Below are 14,368 nucleotides of genomic sequence, written 5' to 3' on the forward strand. Positions count from 1 at the left end.
GTGGTAATTGATCTTTGTGGTATCTTGACCAAAGCATGTCAGAGACATTTTATTAAGACCCAAGGGAACTGAGTTAACTTGCGGAAAAAAGGTATGTTACCTTTAAGTGGTTAAAAGTCCCGTATTCTTTTGGTTATCTTCCCACTATAATGGGATTTAAATGAAAAAAGCTCTACATAAGCTCTGTACTGGAGAGCAGACAGTGTCACACCCTGTATAATTTGGTGTCATGTTATATCTTATCAACATGCCCATCTCCAATTATAGTAGAAGGAAGTAATGTAGTCTCCCAGTACAATTTAAATGGGTCCCAAAAACACTAACCAAAGGTTGTCAAAACCAAATCTTAGTCCATTTATAGTAGAAACAACGCTTGCCCACCCACATACTGTAAATAATTCATCAGGTAATCCGACCCATTTGAGAGAGTGATTATTCCTCGGTGTTTTAGGGCCGTCTCAGACATGTAGAAATCTGACAGTCGCTGGTGGATTTGTAAAAAACACTGTAGATAAAACCTCTCAACAGCCTTTACTTTTGTAATTGAACCCTCTGAGCCCTTAAATCTCAGACCAGCTTTCTCTGTTAGAGAACATGCCCTCAACAAGAGGAAATGGCAGCTTCTATTTCAACTAAAATGCAGAATGGTGCGAGAGGGTTGAAATACAGAGGGAGCACTGCGTAGATTACAGCTGTCTCTTAATGACTGTAGATAAGAGATTAGAGCATTGGTTTTGACTTTGAAATGTCTGCATTTGTTTTCAAATGTCTTTATATTCAACCAAACAATTAAAAAAAATCAAGTCCCTCCAAAATCAGAACATATCTGAGGTGGATTCCAAACCGAGAAATTATTGAGGCTTAGAAGTCACAGGAAACATTTCATTATGTGTTCATGAGATTAACCTGTTTGAGATATGAACTGTTTAAATTATTTTGAGGTAAGCGTATAGATGCATACGGTATAATTTTAACTGTAACAAAGTAAACTACATACTGTATTCCTTCACAGTTGTAAATTCTATCAGACATAAAGTAACAAGAATAAAAGAAAATTATTTTGGTTGTTGAAACAACATTACCAATTTCTGAAACTCTAGCCTGCGGGCAATATCCTGATTAAAAATCAATTTAGCAAAGTTGCAGAGATAATAACCAAAAATGGATGTGAGAATATTAATGAAAAACACCTCTAGAAGACAACTTATTTGGCTCCAGTTTTCCTTGGGCAGCCATGTCTCTGAGGCTGAAGGATGGAGAGAAAAAGTCATCTAAGGGCTAATTGTTTATCTTCACTACACTGTTGCACCGCTTGACTAAAGGTAATAATAGAATGGAGTCCATGAGCAGAACAACACAGCCCCCTTCAGCTTTGATCAAGCAGAAAAACTGCAGGCCAGGTGAAGATTTCTGTTTTTACATTACAATATTTTCAGAGCTTAAGTCTTGCTCGAGGCCTTGCCATTAGTCTACAGACAGAGCAGAGTGCCTTCTGGCACTGTGAATTATTTAGATCTCACATGTTTGTAGACTTTGCAAGATGGGGTGAAGTGGCACTAAATCCCTGATTTATACAGTGTACACAAGAGTGATAGGGAGCAAGAGAGCACAATTAAACAATGATGGTGGTGAGGAATGAGAAAAGGGATAGAGGATGAACCCTAATTTCATTTCCCTGTTTGATGATCATTGGTGCAGCAGACAGAGGATGAGACTTAAGATCTGTAATTTGACCTGGATCAAAGGAAACCTGGTAAGATAATACTGCAGTATTACACCACTACCAGTAATAGCATCAGATCTGCTGTAAATAGCACTTTTCTAAATACTCAAAGATGAGTGCATGTCTGTATGAACAATATGTGCACGCATAGGCATATTAGACAATGTGCAGTCTTTATCTCTCCCAGAGCAGCAGTAGAGACAAGTGGACTGTTATGTTCTGACTGAAGCAGAGGAATCCCAAATGAATGAGGCGAGGCAGCCCTCTTTTCAGCTTGTTATGCATTTCAATCACTATTCTCTCCTGCAGTTAAAACACATATAGTATACTGTGCACATCAAGTACTACAGGAGCATGCAGCTGCTCCTTTAATGCCTGGAGAAATGAGTCCTGTAAGTCAAAATCTCAGCTGCCACAGTCAGAACGTGCTCCCATTTGTTGAGATCCCTAAGTATCTAAGTATCTAGAAAACTCCCGCGTTTCTGCAGATGATCCAGAACATGGTGGCACGTCTGGTGTTCATCCAGCCCAAAACAGCATTTCACTCTGCTGTTCTTATCCCTCCGCTGGCTCCCCGTTGCTAACCGCATCAAATTTAAAACCTTGATGCTCGCTTACAAAACAGCAACTAAAAAGGCTCCCGCCTAACTGAACTCCCTCATTTTGGTCTATGCTCCCTCCTGCTCACTGCGCTCTGCCAATAAAAGGCGCCTGTTACAACCAACACAACAGGGGCCCAAGTCGCTAACCAGACTCTTCTCTTCTGTAGTTCCCCAGCGCTGGAACGCGTTACCAAACTCCATTTGATCCACAGAGTCCCTTTCGATCTTTAAGAAAAAGCTAAAGGCCCAGCTCTCTCGCAAACACCTCCGCACCTGATAGGAAAAAAAAAAAAATTATCTACTTTTATGCACTCTATGCATTGCCTCTGTGCACTCTGTTGGCACCTACATCCTATCAGACCTGAACTTCGCTTTAAGGCAGTTAACTCTCATGTGTACATTGCTTTGGATAAAAGCATCTGTTAAATGAATTGTAACATTGTAACTGCTCTAAATGGTTTGCTCAGATTTTTTGTTCTTTATCTCGTCAATGTGATGACATCAGCTCGTTATGGATGTCTATTAACGTGCCTCTGCTGCAGGTTTAGCATGCACACAAGCACTGGGGGACACACAGCATGCAGAGGCTGTAAGGGACTACAACGCTAGTGGTGTTTCTGTGTTTCTGTTTCTCTGGTGGAAGGAAGGCAACATCAGACAACAGTGGGTATAATTTGTATTTTTGGATCTCATACAGCAGTACAACCCCAGCATTTATCTCGTCTATACATTTCAACGAGGACTGCTTTGCTGACTGCACTCAGCACACAATGGCAGGTAAAGATTCTTGGTTAGGTTGCTACTGAGAGTGGACGTTTTATGGCCAGAGTCCTCAGTTTCTCTACTTGCGTTCCCACCGGAAGAACGAGGGTCTAAATGAAGTTCCAGGGAGATTGTTTTACCCCCCCAAAAAGTCCCTGCTCTAGGATAGTACTTTCCAAAAGTACATGAACTTTGGGGGCCGCATTTGCAGGAATGACCACCGCTAATTGGTCAGACACACTGCTTCAACTTGTGTACAGCTTCCTTCATAAAACAAGGAAGTGTTGTTTTTTAACATTAAAAGTAAAGTTTGGCTTTGCTGTTGGCTTCTCAACTCGAGAAAAAAAAAGAGAGAGATAGCGCGAGCCAGCTGAAAACATGAGCGAGTGAGAGAGAGTGGCAATGGACGAGTGAGCTGGAGAGTGAATGAAGAGAGGGAGCGGTGGTAGTGAGAACAAAGCCGGTGAAGGAGCTCTTAGTTTCTGTTTCCTTTTCCTACTTTGCATTTTTCCTTTTCATTTATTCATTACATCCAACTCATGCAACAGTAAGTACAGAGAATAAGAGGACAAATCTGTTTTGTTTTTTCCTCATGTGCAAATACTGCGTTTCAAGCGCTGCCATCATTTTTTAATTCCTCATGGGTCTAATTTGCATGATCTACCTGGATCCTCAAGTGCGGCGGAAACACAAATAGGATTGCACAATAAGGACTTTTAGTTCCAACTTTAGTTCCTGAGCTTAGTTCCTCTGGTTCCAAAGTACTCTGTGTACCAAAGTGCATGGATCAGCTTCTGTCAGTCTTTACAGTGTAAAACAGAGGCGAGGCTTTCCTTCCTCTCACAGCTGACATTTAGCTATTGATTGATGTTAGCATTAGAGTAATGTAGTTATGATTGAGGATTCTCATAATGATGGTATGACATGCATGAATTTGTAATGTGGCTAACATTATATTGTGTTATTTGTTGACTCTGGTGTGCTGCTGCTAACCCAACTTAATGATAATAATAATAATTTTTAAAAAAAATTCAACAAAAAACAAAACATTTAAACTGTCACTATACTTTCATCAGATTTACTGTATCAGACTGTATTGAGACTGGAGACCTGTGAATTGAAGAAAGTGAATTGAAGAATAAAACTATTTGAATGTCAGTAATTATGTACAGTATTTCATTTCTAGGTCCTCTGACCATTGTAACTATGGAAGCTAGATTCAACAATTAGGTAATAGGTAATCAGTAGGAAATACATTATTTCACCTAGGTCTATTTTATGCAAGTTGGCTTTGAAACTCTTCTGCCTCATTATGGTAAGTCTGGTCTGACAAAACTAGTGTGTACAGTCAGGATAACATATGCAGATTTACACAGTGGCTAAGTACTTACGATACTATTACTGTGATTACTTTCATATGTTTATTTTCTGTCTTTTTAGCAGAGATAATCTACTTGACTTATTTTTAACGTCTTTTATTACACACATTATTTGGGACGGTAACATTACTGCTAACACGTTACTTATGGTATGTCCCCACTACAATTGCTTTTTATTTCAGAATATTTAGCACATTCCCCACATATATACTGTACACCTGTAAATTTACACCTGAAACCGAGTTCATGCGAGAATAGTAGCTTGATGTTAGGTGACAGAAAGAGATAAATAGCACTATTTACCAGAGGGAAACATCAGGGAAATGTGTAATCTTGGTTGCTGATGGTGTTAATTTCTCCCAGATTTTTGGATCAGATTCCCACTTGAACATTTACAGTTGTGAAGTATTTGGTTTGGAAGTGATTATGGTGATGATATTCAGAGGAAAGTGCAGCTTAACTTGGTTACAGTGTTTTCCTGGCAGCTAAAATGAACTGTTTCACACAGAGTGAATCGAGGCGCTGCAGCAATTGACAGCGTGACAGAACAAGGAGGTGAACACTTGTACTAGGTGACAACCCCCCCGACTCAAATAAAAATATTAACCTAGAAATGTGCATATGTCTTCTTTAAATTTAGTCTGTCATTCTGTGCCTCATCCACGAGCTTCACTCTAAATCTCCTGTGTCACTGTGTGGCGTCAGCATCACAAATACTGACATCCAGCGGTGGATCTTCCCCAGTCTTAACACAGGGCATTACACACACACACACACACACACACACACACACACACACACACACACACACACACAATCACCTCTCTGAGACAATGACACAGCGATATATCTCAATAGACTGTCATCTCTGACAGCTCAAGTAGCCCATTACATTATTTACCTTCTGACAGCTCTTTGCCTGCCTGTACTGGGTCAATGACAACACATTAAGTTTTTTATGCTAAAATTCATTACGTTCCAAAAAAAAAAGAAGAAAAAAGCCACAAAAAAAGAGAAACACTGGTACATGTAATATAGGAAACTATTATACTGTACTTTCTCAGTGTGAAACCACGTTTGATTTTTTTCACATGCAGTTTCTTTCTGGAGTTTTGGTGTTCCACAAAGAAAAAGGCAGTCACTGTGAAAATGTGAAAACCATTCATTATAAGAAGGTCAGAATAAAAAGACAGGGTGTGGACCAGACACTCCCACAAGAGGCCTTTTACTGACAAAATTCTTCAGAATCTCCAGTACAAACTCAGACCACAGCTGAGATCAGTGAGGACTCTGTTGCCTTACAGCTCTCACCTATAAAAACTGTCATAACTAACAAGCCTGCAGAAACATGACAATGATGTTTCATGACTATCTTGTCTTTATTCATCAAAGCAAACATGTGTAAATTAGATTGGCAGGGATTAAGGTGGAATTATTAAGACTTTACTCTTTACTTTACTAATCTGTCCAGGTGCTATTGATGGTTTTCACAAGAACACACTGATTTTTCTCCAGAATGTAGAAAGAAAGTGTTGTTTGTATCTCACACAAAACACATATGAATATGAAGTAAACAATTATACATACAGTATAACAAATAAAACTGGCATTTGACCCATGATGCAAAGCATCACACCAGAACATACCTGGATCTAACAAATGTTCAGTAAATACATTCAATATGTTTGTTAGGCCTTTAAGATACCTACAATGTGTTGAGGTGAGAAATGCTGAATGTACATAAAACAGTTTGTTTACAATGGAAGCTCCAAGGGGGATCTTTAAATGATTTCACCCCCATTATAATATTTTCCTGCCGAGATGTAATAATCTTTGCTGCTACATATCACGTCATGATGTTCCAGTTGGTTGAGAGGTATTGCCTACCTCTATAACATGTATCCTTATTTTCCCTTGCTCAATGACATTAACCTTTCTCCTGAAGAATCAATAGCATCTTACTAAACACCTCTCTCTTAGCTCCCACTAAAGGTTAACGCACAAGAGATTGGATCGGTGAGAGTACAATTCTTTTATTTGCTAAAACTATGGCTCTGAACTGGCCTTTGTGATGAATTTCATTAAGTGATTTTCATGCACAGCAAAAACACAGGAGTGGGGGGATTTCTTTAATCCTGGCATTGGAAATGCTTTGGATAAATCCATACACATAGCCTTAGGTTTGAAAATATGCCTGTGAGTTGTTCTGATCACTACTCAATATTTTTTCCAGTCAAACAACCTTGTTACAAGGGTACTTGAAACCCATTCAGCCAAAGGCCAAGAGTTCCCCTTCAAAGAGCTTTTTCACATAAACAAAGTTATTTCCTACTGCACAGAGACAGTTTCCAGGGAAAGCAGTCTCTAGGGGGAAAAAAGCTTGTTGCTTGGTGCAGTCTCTAAGAAGGAAGTCTCTAACACAGTGGTGAATGTCCTCATGTCACGTACTGTACAGTAGGGTCCAAGTGCTCACAGGCTTTTGGCCCTCACTGTATGTTTCGGGTAATGTGACCGAATTTCTCAAAGGTTGTTGTAGTCCAAGTGGGACTATTTCGGGATAATTCTTGTACTTTCATCGACTCATGGTGGACTGAAAAGGGTGCAGGATGTTAGTTCAGGAGTTCTGCAGGCACAGCACTGTGTGCGGTGAGTGAAAACACACCTCATTACCAAAGTTAACAGGACCTTTGCTATCCACAACTGTGGAAGCCCTCGCTCTCAGGCTTCAGTGTCAGCCCTCTTAAATAGACAAAGTCCTTTTAATAATATTTTACGCTCTATTGTATTTTCTTAGCTTTATTTGCATTTTTACCTCTAATATTGAAATGTTTTCTTTATTATGGCTTTTTTTCTTTGAATCCTGCTGCATTTCTGTCTCGCACAATAAATCACACTTTGCTGTTTTGAAAACTGCTTTACAAATAAAGATTATTATTGGTATAATATGAACATAACAGACTGGATAATGAAATCCAGCTTGTGCAGGTGTTACTAAACTGCCATTCATATTCACCATAAAAAAGGGGAAATCCTGCTACACTAAAAATAAATAAATAAATTAAAAAAAAAAAATCAAGCAACATTTCAAAATCTCATTCTCTTCAACACCTGCAGCTTAAACACGGCAGGACTTGAGGGGAAATGGCCATCTCTGGTTGTGTTGTAAACTTGATAAAAGACAGAATAGTGAAAATCCTTGCCATGTGCCTGCTGCCTCAAGGAACCACTATTATTGACTGTTAAATGACATACACACACAAACATACAACAAGAGCACATAAACACAGAAAACTAAGAAGATAAAGAGCAAAGATGGTGGCCAAGCGCATCCTCTTTAGCTTTTGAGAGAATAACTATATAAAAACAGCAACACTGAGCTATTCAGTGCATCCATTTTATTTGATTCAATACAGAAAAGCAGTATTGAATTTCTTCATTGTACTGAATTTCTTCACATGCCTTAGTCGAGGAGTCAAAACAAACTTGAAATTTCCTCACTAAGTGGGCATGATCTCCGATGAACTTCAGTTTTCTGGAGCCATTTCATAGTCAGCTAAATAAAAATATCATATATGAGTTGTGGAGAATGTGAAGTGAGTGGACTCTGATGAACACTATTTTGTGGCAAAGTGAACAGAATATCAATTCAACCTTCATATGTTTCCAGTTATCGTTTAGAACAGGTGAGAGCTTCTTAATTATGTATCTTGCTGCTTGTTGTTTGGTCTTGGTACGGTGATTTAAAGATTATTAGTAAATAATCTATCAGCAGGGTGGCATTAAGTCTGGAATGACTTGAATTCCTCATGGGCCACATCAAACAGGCAGTTTGTTGCCTTCTTCAATTTTTAAATCAATTATTGAAAGAAAATGCTGCTGTGTAATGTTTAAGAAAAAGTGTATGTGTTGCTATGGGTGCTTGCACACATGCATTATGGATTACCAAGTGTAACAGCAATTGTAATGAGAAAAATCTATTCATTAGGGTCCCTTAATGAGACTAAATCAACATGGCTGTTAATGAGTCTGTGCTCCATCAGTCCTCCACTGAGAGCTGGAGGACCTGACTGAGACTGGAGACAATCAGGAGCCAGGCAGAATCAGACTGTGTGAGCTGGTAAATCCACAGCTCCAGCTGGTCTAAACCTCCACTTAGCTGCCATTCCTTTGGGCACAGGATTCAACCTAGCAAGCAGCCATAACTGAAAGCAGACACTGACATGCCCCTTCTCAAAAATGTGACTACATGTCGGGGCTACAAAGACACCACATGAAAGCATGAGAAATGTGATCAGGTCAGCTTGCACTGCTTGTGTGTTGAACATGAGAAAGTTGAAGAAAGCCTCCTTAAGCTTCTCATTTTTCAGTAACACACATCTAGCAAAACTTCTGCTCACCACATCCCCCACACTCTGACATGAATGACAAAAAAAAAAACATACGGTAGTCTCCAATTCCTTATGAGACCAGGCAAAAAAAACTGCAGTTATACAAGAACGCACGTAGCCCACTCTCACTCTACATCACAGAGTAAATGAAAGAATGTAAACACATCATATGTATGACACACTGGTCCAGGTCCAGTGTTGCAGTGGTGAGTGTTATGGAAGATCTCATCACAGCAGAAATGTGCGAATATATAAAGAATCTGGAAAGCACCATTACAGTATACAAGAAGCCATTTCAACTTCATGCATTATTTAGTATTAGAGGTAGAAAGTTCTCCAAGTCGCTTGATCCGATATAAATAACTTGGTGCAGAATGACAAAGACGAGGAGTAGTCGTTGCCATGTTGATGATGCTGAGAAAAATGTAAGGGCATGTCCACCAGTAAGGACTATATTTATGCATGTTTTGATCTTCAGACTTTATGATAGGCTTTTATCTGGGTACACATACATTCATATAACACTATTCACTGTTACTGCTGTTGCTGTCAACGCTATTTCTGAGTTTTGAATACTTTTGCTTCTCGTAATGTTGTTTACGTATGACAATAGAAGAACACATTAAATATTCTGTGTTCCTGCCACAGACAATGGCAGAGAAAAACCTGCATGGTTATACTGATAGTGGGATTTCGCACAACACTAATGATATTATGACTGTAGGATAGGAAGCTTTCAGAGCTGTAGTGGGAAATCTGACAACTGAGAACTCATTGCTCACATTTAAATTACAATCCAGCACTGAAAAGGCTGCTTGTCCCCACATTTACACAACAATTTTTATTCACAAACCACATCTACATAATCCTGCAGGGTTGTCTAAGACAGCTAGAAAACCGCATTAGGATATAGTCTGGACATATTTACACTCTATAGGACTGCAGGCATGGCTTTTGTCACACACGCTTTGATACATTAAAGGCGACATGGTGTTATGTTACTGTTATATAAGGTTTTGGGAGATACTGCAGGTAATGAAGGTGTGGTGTCTCTGAGGTACTCTCATATCTAATGTTAGCTGCATTTGTTCTCTATCACAGTTATTAATGATTGACCTTCACCATATCCTCCAGCATAATAGTGACATCTCCAGCATATATATGACATTGCACCGTTAAGTAAAATAAGAGTTACTTCAAAAAAGGACATATGCATATTTGCAGTTTCAAGCTTTCTGTGCAACTTTGAAATCATCCCCAGGAGCAGGCAGAGGTGTCAAGAAACAGCTAATAAGTAGCAGGTGTGCCAGCTGATTGCTCAGCAGCATCTGATGATGACTCAACATCATGTTAACACCTTCAGTTCCTAAGATATCCCTCATCATCTTTAAATAATGTTGTGTCCAGAAGAAACAAACAATTTCTTTAATGCCAGGCATTGTCAAATGGTCAAACTGTATCCTGATGTTTGTAGTTTAGTTTAAGTTGGATGTTTTCTTTTCAACATATCGTTTCTGTCCTGAAACAAGTCCAGGGAGGCTTTGGATGCAGGCATGTAGGAGCGGGAGTGGAGGACCTGAAGCTGTGGAGGCCAGTCATCATCAACCATCTTTACTGGACTTCAGCTCCACTCCTAAAGGAGATCCAGATGTGAGGGATCTCCGCACATCCACCTCTGGAGGGAGAAGCACCGAACAAAGGAGTGGCCGAAACCAGGCACAGGATGCTGTGTACAATATGAGGCTGAACATGATCAGAAGTCTAATCTTCAGTGGTGCTGGTTGAAGTTTTAACTGTACTGGTTCAAATGTGCTACAGTCAGAAAATAATCTGCTGGAGAATGTTCTTACCTATCAATATACAACTCAGAAAGTGCAATGAATCACTTTTGTTACTTTGTGAAGACAACACACCAAAGTTGATATTGAAGTACATCACACTGCAGCTACATCATGTATGAATAAATAATTGTAAATAAATCTTATAAAATATTTGTTTATGCAGGGTCTGTTGCAGGGCTGTTGGATGAGATTACATTAGCTTTAGCTAGGTGTAACTAATAACCTGGCAACTGAGTGTTGATATATTCCTTTTTTTAGTGACAGTGTGACACTACACACCAAATGAAAAATGAGGTTTTGATATATATATATATATACATATCTATATAACTTGTGACCAGCATCATCTGCTTCTTCTACAGGCTTCTCCTGGCAGCGCTGCATGACAACCATAACGGCAGCTGAGCGGTAACTAGTGCCAGTGAATGTGAGGTATGTTCTGCAATTCGCTACACAAGAATCTGCAAAGGTTCCCGGGTAGTCTGCTCCATCAAGGAGAAGCCATCATACTGTTAGCAATTTCAGTCAGTCATTTAATAAAATTTAGTATTTGAGTCAGTGCATGTATTAAATATTATATCACTGAGTGAGAACTTAATATTTTTATCTCCCTCAGCATATGCATCAGCCCTGATGGAGACTCTGGGGAAGGACTACTCCACCTCACCAAAGACTCTAGGAGACAGCAGCACCGCCCTGTCCTCCACTGCACCAGGGTCCCTCTCCAGATCCTGCCAGCAGATCACATAACACGAGGCAGTTGGCCTGTGTTTTGCACAGCGTTAATGTTAACACAGCACAGATGTTGTGGTTCTCAGTTTGCAGTTTGACATTATTATAAGTCAGATTATTTCTACATATCATTAGTTTCAGACTGACTCAATTGTTTTGTTATTTATTTATTTATATTTGAAACCTGATGAGAGATTTCTATGAAATTTGGGGGAAAAAAGTTTAGATCATGAATGATTGAGTGATGAGGTATTTTTGGAACATTTTCACCATTTACTCATGCTTATCAAATAAAATAACCTGTCTCATTATTGTCTATCTCTGTGTGTATTTTGATGTGGAGCCAGACACAGATTGAAACATTTTGAAACAGTTAATTAAGCACTGTGCAGCTTTGGTGGTATCCAGTCTGTGCTTTCTAGTGGTTTTAAAAGGGTAAATTGGAATTTTTCATTTGACCACATATGTTTGAGATATATCCAGATACATCATTTAAAAACTTACATTCAGTGTGTTTGTATGTACGTCTTACCTGATTCTAGGCACAAATGTATATCATTCATAGGAGTGTTTTATAGGTTGGTGGTTACCTGCTGTTCACTCTATGTGTTAAAACACTTATTGATCAGTTTGATGGTGATAGTAACTTCCAATTTAGTGTTTTGGATTTTGGTGGTGGGATTAAACCTTGGTTTACATGTGTATCACATAATGTGCTCTTTTTTACTCAATGCAGTTATAGAATATTAGAATGCACTAATAGTTTTTATTTATATAGGTTTGTTATTAGTATTAACTTCTGATGCCTGCAGGCCTAGCCATTAATGCAGCATCCGTTTGATAATTATGAAGCTGCTCTTAACCGCATTAAATGTTTTAATACATCCAAACACTTGATTTTTATTGTGATAATTTTTATTAATTGTCACCTAAATGAGGCCATTGAAACCCTTTGTAACATCCTCTGTTGTCTTAGATTAGAAAGGTATCTCTCTCTTTATGCTCCTCTCTTCGTCTCTCACTCTCTCAACTGTGCGGTGGCGCCGTAGCGAGGAGTGAAATCAGACACTGCAACATATAACCAACCTAACAAGCTGATCTTTGTTTCTGTTGTGGGTAAGTATCTTGCCAGTCAACAATCAATACTAATGTTGGTACTGCCCGATATGTGATAGCAAATGTACAACATTATGAGGTGAAGCAACACTGCATTGTGTGTCACTAGGTTCTCCAGTGGTTCTCACGCCGTCAGTCTTATAAAATCGGCTCTAGATATCACTGTAGCATATACAATAATATCCTATTCTATATCATTTTGCCACACATTAGTTCACTAGGGTCGCCAACCTGCAAGTTGCTCTTTAACATAATTGCACTTCCACTCTAAAACGGAAGTAATATTACAAAAAGATGCAATGCGGAAGTGGAAGGCAAAGAATAAGATAAAAATGGAGTTTTTTGAACTGTAAATCAAGCAAAGATATTCAGGTAGAGCCCAGTATATAAATATAATGATACATCCTTTAACTAAAGGGAGGTTGTGTTATTCTCCTGGCGATATATTGGTTTTAATCTGGTCCTTAGAAAAAAAACCAAGTCAATAGAAATAGATGACTTATCAATTCAGAGTGTCACTGAGACATTACACTGCAGCAGAGTGATGCTGCTGAACAATCTACAGCTTTATTAGTTGTCTTTGGATTCGGTTTAAAGCAAATGGACAAATAATTAATCTACTTTTAAAAAAAATCATGTTAATTTTCTTATGTGCACACAGTCTTAATGTTACAAACAACTTGTGGCTATCAACATTTAAAGTCCATAATTTGGGCACACACTGGTTCTTTGTTTGACAATCACTCATGATACATTATCCAATTATCGTTTGACACGGTCAGTGAATCAACATAAAATTAAACTTTATCAAGGCGTAGACTCGTCCATGTGAAGATGTGAAGAAAAGATGAATAGTCGATTAGGGCTGTGTTAATATGGAGTATTAATCCAGTTCATTAGCATTGCCAGGAAAGCAGAGCACAGGACACAACACCTCTCCGTCTTAAGGGCCCTCTTCTATTACTTACAAAGTAATTAATTAGCCAGTACTACTTTAATTCTTTAATTAGAAAGTCTTTCTTTAATTTGACACATTACCAGGCAACCAACTGCTAATTCAGATTACTGTTTAATTATGACACACATAAACACGCATGTACACACACACACACTTTTCTCAGTGTTTCAATCTGTGTGAAAGGTCAATGTCTGTTTGAGAAAGCTGAAGGCGTGTTGCAGGTTTGATTGGCAGGTGATGTTGGCACGGTAACAGACAGTCAGGCACACAATCTCAGCGGAGCAGTTTCCTGCTGCAGCTGCCTGACCTCCAAACAGGCCAGACAACCAGAGCCTCAGGACATGGCAAGCTAATCGAAAACAACAAAGACTGAACTAAACTACTTTTTTTTTCCCCATAGCGCCACCAAATAATAGGATTATGCCACAATTCCCATTGCAGTTATTTGATGTTGGTAGAGGAAGGGGAAGAGGAAGAGGAAGAAGAATCTCAAGGTAAGAAATCTAGCTGTTGTATCAAAGCTCTGTTGAGTGGAGGGAGGCATTCTCTATTGAGCGTTACGGACACTTGCATTTAGAATTCGACATGGCTAAGGGCAAAACGGTGAGGATTTCAGACCATGGCGTACTCCCGCAGCAGTGATGCAATACTTGTGAGGCTGTTGTTGTCAGTACCTGGAGGCAGGCTGGCTCTCTTCCTCTTCTTGCTATTTTCAACAGCGTTTTCCAGGGGAGGACACTCTGTCACCAGCGGCCCACTGGAACCGTTGAACTGGAGAGGGTCGTTGTTGGTCGCTGGATCAAAGGGCAGAGTGTTGAGTCCTGGAAGACAGAACACAGAAGTAAACCACATTAAACACGGTGAAAC

The 14,368-nt window shown here is 39.2% G+C and overlaps 1 protein-coding gene across 7 annotated transcripts in view; it reads right to left on the reverse strand.

Moving 5' to 3' along the window:
- The window catches only part of enox2 (ecto-NOX disulfide-thiol exchanger 2), a 188,332-nt gene that overhangs the window by 80,624 nt on the left and 93,340 nt on the right, over window positions 1–14,368 (reverse strand). For all 7 annotated transcript variants that reach the window (XM_042418472.1, XM_042418470.1, XM_042418465.1 and 4 more), the window contains one exon: window positions 14,176–14,322. In XM_042418472.1, coding sequence (XP_042274406.1) covers window positions 14,176–14,322 — 147 coding nt within the window. The remainder of the gene's footprint in view (window positions 1–14,175; window positions 14,323–14,368) is intronic.

The sequence above is a fragment of the Thunnus maccoyii genome, chromosome 8 (genome assembly GCF_910596095.1).
Source record: "Thunnus maccoyii chromosome 8, fThuMac1.1, whole genome shotgun sequence".
Classification (NCBI taxonomy): Eukaryota; Metazoa; Chordata; class Actinopteri; order Scombriformes; family Scombridae; genus Thunnus; species Thunnus maccoyii.